General features: G+C 37.5%; 1 protein-coding gene across 1 annotated transcript in view; it reads right to left on the bottom strand.

Annotated features, from left to right (window-relative positions):
* Positions 1-666: 666 nt before the first annotated feature.
* Positions 667-6,000, bottom strand: part of SS18 (synovial sarcoma translocation, chromosome 18) — a 41,988-nt gene continuing 36,654 nt past the window's right edge. Inside the window, exons 9-10 of the mRNA XM_009077013.1 lie at positions 4,496-4,629; positions 667-2,357 (exon numbers count right to left, since the gene is read on the bottom strand). Coding sequence (XP_009075261.1) covers positions 2,331-2,357; positions 4,496-4,629 — 161 coding nt within the window. The 3' untranslated portion in view covers positions 667-2,330. The remainder of the gene's footprint in view (positions 2,358-4,495; positions 4,630-6,000) is intronic.

Here is a 6,000-nt window from a genome sequence, read left to right as displayed (position 1 = left end):
CCTGCTGCTTCTTTTGTTTAGGGAAAACTGGTTCCTTCTTAATATATAATTTTAGTAGAAATACTTTTGTGTGGAGCTATCTCCTCTCAAGTTGTTCTTCTGGCATGGTATCAGAGGAATAAGGTAATTTTTGTCACCACCAATTAAAAAGTTTTACGAAACAGGACCGTTATAAAACAATTAAACCTTGCAAATGCAGTAGTCTCTAGGAGGGAAACCCTGGAGGAAATTCTGCTTATTAAAATTGCAATTTTAGTTTCCATTAAAAAGGAGAATAAGACAACAGAAGATGGGTTGGCAAGACAAATTATTTCTTAATGTCAGTTGAGCTTATTTCAAATGAGATAACATATCTACACCAGGTTGGGTTCAACACATTTTTGCCTCCTCAACTCATTTATCTAATTCAGTCATCTCGATTATAGCCTCATGGACCTTCATTTTCAGAGGAAGAATTTCTTAACAAACAACCTACACAACATGCTGATTACTGAACAGTTAATTCTAATTACCTTGGCTATGGCAAGAGAATTTTGATAAAGTCCTAGACTGCAAATACCGTTCGGTTATTCTGGCCAAACTTCTATAAAATCAAAACCCACAGCAGAGTCTCCAGACGAGACATCAGAGTGAGAGGGATCTAATTTAAAGAAACAAATGAGAAAATTAAAATCACAAATAATTTATTCTTCCGTTAGAATTGATGGAGTACAGTTTTAAATAGCAATGAAGTACACAGTGGTGGAAAATTGGCACAGAACCTACAAGCTTTTCATTCATAATAATGTTCCTCACGCCATTTCTGTTCAAGCCTTGATGTGCAAACTGTCTTCCCTTTAAAAAGGATGAACAAATTGAAAATCTTGTCTTCCATGTATAATGTCACACATATTATGAACACCAATTGGTTTTCCTTTTTTTTATTCCCCAAACACTGATTGCAAAATGAAAAAAGCAAAATATTATTTTACTCCTGGGCTAATTTTAAGTTTTATCCTTTACAAAAGTTGCCAGGAATTCTTGAAAGCATATATTCCTACACAACAGAATCTCCATTTACTTGTCTGATACACAGTTGCAGGGCAGTCTCAAAACCAATTTTTTTGTGTACTATGCTATTGATCAAGGTGCTGCCTCTATGTCACATGCAACACTATAAGCTTTAATGCAGTTCCAAACAAAATTTGGCATTTACCTCACCAACAGGTTTTACATTTGATGTTATAAAACATCCCCTTGGTCTCATGGTAACCAATAAGAAAAATGGACACACACAAAAAATGCCCCCTCTCTAAAGATATTAACTCCCAGTTAGGAAAGTTTAGATAGGTTTTACAAAGTCCTCTAGGCTATTTTGATACATACAAATTATTCAACTAAAGGTTAAAATACACTTATACAATACAGTCCTGTTCTCCGTATTCTTTTTCAAGTTCTTTGCATATTCAAGCCAAGTAAAATTAACACTTGTCATTTTCTTTGTTATTGCAATTATTAAGAGGGATTACAGCTTGCTTATGCAGAGCTGTGACAAAACACTTGAGAAATAAAACCCAAACGTTTATCTTGTTACCCAAAAAATGTAGCAGAAAAATTGTCAAACTATGTTAAAAACAATTTTTACAAAACCGCTTCACTCAGAAAAATTGGAAAGCTTAAAAAATTAATCTTTGCACAAGACTATATTACACTGTTCTTAATTATGTTCCCATTTAGATAACTGGGATTCTCCATCTTTGCACATGAACCTATCAGTGACGTAGTATGCTCTCCATCTTTTTTCACTGTTATCTTTATCGTACACCATTTCGAGACTAATACAATCAAGCACTTACCATGCCCCTACCCATTTTAACAGAGGATATCTTAACCTGCCCAGCGAGTAGTGTACTGTCTTGCATATTCACCACATGAAAAACATAATATACAAAATATTGCTGCTGTAAAAAGTGTGCATTTCCCCTTTCCCCCTACAAAAAAAATCTGTGGAAAAAATACTAAATTCCCATAACCTTCATAAACATACAAAGCTGTTCGCACCTTTCAGTCTGTAACAGTCTATTTGACATACAGTTCTCAACTCACTGCAAATTGTTATGTCACAGATTTTCTGTCCAATATTGCCATCTAGAGTAGAGATGTGAAATCAGTTTCTGAGAATCTACAGCCTTTAACAATTAACCCATAAAGACTGTATACCATAAAACAGCCACAAGATTTTTCCAAAAGCGAGTTGGAATGGGAGGGTTTCATCTCGGGAAGATGTCCACAGTGCTGAGGAGACAATATGGCTGCTAATAGATATTGCCTACTGGAATGTGAATACTTTCTCACTGTTGGTAATTTCCATACTGACCCTAAAAAAAAGGCAAATTACATAATTAGATCACAAGGCATGTTTTCCCATATTAAAAGCTAAAATCAGAAGATCATCCAAATAAACTGTGATGTTGCAAGGTGGAAACAAATAACAATAAATGATAAACTGATATGAGTAACTGGTACGGTTTCAGCTCACTAAAAATCCTTTGTGCTTTAATGTAAAAGTAAGACCGATGACATGAATTTCAAGCCAGGAACCTCATTTTATCACAAGTGTACACCTTTACATTCAACAGACTGCTATAAAATTTGCAGAACACTGTCAAAAATAAAAGATGGGAATTACTTCCCACCTAAACTTAGAAAATTATTTCAAAAAGCCACAGTCACTGAAATTCAAAGTGATTCAAGAAACTAAACTGCTTTCAGAGATACCTACAAATATTCATCTGTCAAGCATTACAGATTGAACTAACACATGTATCTCAAAAAACAAGGCAAGTCCTGGTGATCAGGAAGAACGAGTCAACGCATCCCATGGGAATCAATTATTCCATACATACGATACATAGAATTATTGCCCTTATTGATACTATTTCTTTCGACAGAATGTCATGTACTGCAGAGGTGAAAGCATCAATGCTACATGCTTGCCATGATCCTTCACCACAGGGTTCCAGGCTTGCAGAAAATGGTGTGCTAGAAAGTGAATGAGCTCCAAAGTGTGGTCCTGCCACCATTCCGTGTTAAGTACCATCATCATAAGGCAGTATTTTAAATTTCAGTTTTATGTCGCAATGTCAGTTTTGTTCCATTGTAATATAACAGTCAGGAAGAAGAGTTTCACAACAGCTGCCAGATGAGAATTTAAGCAGCATAACTCCTGTGGGAATGCCTAGTACAAAAGAGAGGTCTTCTCTAATTGAGCTTCCCAGTGGAACTTAAGAGTGCACTGAAGAAGTAGAGTCTATCTACAGAGAGCATTACCCACTTCTGTGGCAAGGAAAGCTGGAAGAAACTCAGCAAATTCAGATTAAGCTTCTTTGACCCTGTATTTGCCACAAGCAAAGAATTTTCTTGTAGCTTATTGTCTGCAGAGGAAGCTACTAGTTCAGTGCAAAAACTTTTGCTTATCTGATAAATAATTAGAAGTAACTGCATCTCTAAACTACCACAGTGAAAGAGTCTGTTTCTTCCTCCTTGTCTTTTCTAACTCCTGTAGAAAGCAAGTCAACTGTTTTCCTTTAAAAAGGTGGTCAATTTTGGCTATTCTCACTTCCAAGGGAAAGTTTTTTTGAAAGTTCAACTGATGTACTGACATACCAGGATTTTATTTAAACACTAGAACCTCAACTTGATCATTTAGTTAATATTTGTTTTATTTATGACAAGGCAAGCAACAGTGTATGTTTTAATGACATCTCTAAACAATTCACATTGCAATGATTAGATTTTCACAGTTTACTACCTTCTACAGGAATAAAACCTCTGCTTTACCCTTTAACTCTAAGACATTTTTTACAGGAGTCCATCACTACAACTCCAGTTTTGGTGGGTTTTGTTTGTTTGCTTTAAACTTATTTTAGCAGTGATAGGAATGAAGCAGTTGATTTTTGGGTCACTTCTTTCCCATGTGCAGTGCCTCCTTACACTGCTTGCTCAGAGAAAACCTGTGCAAAAACAGGCTTCATGTCTCCCCATACACCCCTACAGCTGAAGGAATTCAGCTGCATGCCTGAGGTGCTTCTGCAACTGGAGAGGAAGATTAGGATTAGGATTTGTGTTTGTGGAAAATCAATTCAACCATTTTCATTGCAAGGCAGTAATGACAAATAATCCACCATGAGACTTAGGAACCTCATCTTTCATATTAATCACTCACCATGAGGCTATGAAACTCATCACCTTAATTTTTAAGGTCCAAAAATAGTGCCTGGAGGGCCTCACATTGCCAAATTGCATTAAAACTTAGCAAACTCAGGAGAGAATGACTAATCACAACTCCAGACAAATGATTCTAGGTAACTCACCAAGAAATAAAATCCATGAGAATTGTATACACACACCTGAAAGACCATGTCCTCAAATTCATTAGTTTAAAGGTTCTAAGATAATCTAAGATTATCAAATGAGTGTGGAAGAATCACAAGTTTCTCATCAAATGAAAGAATACCTGGTCATATCCATAAGGCCTCTGCTGTGGTGGCTGTGGTGGCCCAGGCTGCGTGGGTCTGTATCCCCCATACTGCTGGCCTTGTCCTTGTGGATAATTGGGATACTGAGGTCCTGGACCACTCTGGGAGGGGCCTGGAGGTCATTCAAATGAAAAGAGAAAAAACCAAAACAAAACAAGGACTGCTTAAGGTGTTGGAAAGAAGAGAACAGTAAAAGCATTGCATGTCACATCTGGGAAGCGCTAAGAAATATCTCTGCTGTGCCATTAGGTCTTTTGAATGGTCCTACTCTCACCCTGGAAAACACCTTTGCTGACAGGGCCTGTGCTCCAACCACAGAAACATTTACCTTCACTTGTATATTCATTATTTATTACCAATACATGTAGTTCCACACACGAGGTCACAGGACAGAAAAGAGCAAGGCAAGAAATGACAAATGATACACACAAGCCCTCTCCGGGATTTAGGGAGGCACTCTCCTTCCGCTGAATGCTGCTCGAGCTCCAGAAGTTTATAATGCCAGGAGCAGCCAGATGATCAGCTATGCTTAGCATTTGGACCTTTTGAAGAGACAAGCAGCACGGCAGTGCCAGAGAGTCAGTTCTCACACCACAGCAGGCAATCACAAACGGGATGTCAGGCAAGCAAGTTATGTGCATAAAATGTGAGATGTGACAACCAGTAAAAGCTATTGTGGGATGAAAAAAAAGCACCCTCTACTCCATACTCCTTCGGTCATCTCAACTTTCCAAAAACAGGCTAGGAAAAAAACCCAAAACTTGGACTCCAGTCTTTTTTGGCTGTAAAAGGAAGCAGTTCTTTTGTCAGTATAAATTCTTTCTGTTACTGTTCACAAGGACTCAGCCTGTCTACCACTGGAAGCTGCACATTACCACCATCAGGCAGTGCAGTCATGTTCCAAACAAAATTAACCCCATCCCCTCCAACACTGGGAGAGATGGTGTACTTTTGTATTACAGTGGCATTCCATATGGATCCTTTGCAGTCGACCTGTTAGCCTTTTCAACACCTGGCTATTTTTAAGAGTTGAAAATTTGCAGCCCTTCAGAAGTGTTTTCTTCCAAATAAACCAACACTTTTTCCTCCCCCTTCAGAAGAAACAGATGTGTTTTCAGCTATATGATTCAGTACTAGAGAGGGCTAGTTTTAGCTACATGCACTGGACATTAAGATGACAGCAGCTGGTAACTCTCCCAGTAACTCTGGATCTATAATGCAGACAAAAAGATGACCTAGAGAAGAAAAGCTCCATAACCTATTAGTATTCTCCTCAGGACTCAAATCCCCTTGAACTATGCAGTTTCAGCTTTCTACAGTGAAACAAAACTTTAAAGATTGATAATAATGACTGAGATATTGATTTATTTTTGCAAATTAGAAAGCAATTAAATATTAAATCAAGCAAGAATATGACATCCTAGAAAGTGCTGTGTTCATCTGACAAATGGACATGGGTTTATTTATTCATGGTAATTCCTTA

This window comes from Acanthisitta chloris, unplaced genomic scaffold (genome assembly GCF_000695815.1).
Source record: "Acanthisitta chloris isolate BGI_N310 unplaced genomic scaffold, ASM69581v1 scaffold15320, whole genome shotgun sequence".
In the NCBI taxonomy this organism is placed as follows: Eukaryota; Metazoa; Chordata; class Aves; order Passeriformes; family Acanthisittidae; genus Acanthisitta; species Acanthisitta chloris.
Note: the sequence above shows the minus strand (reverse complement) of the source record. Positions and strands in the feature narration are given on the sequence as shown.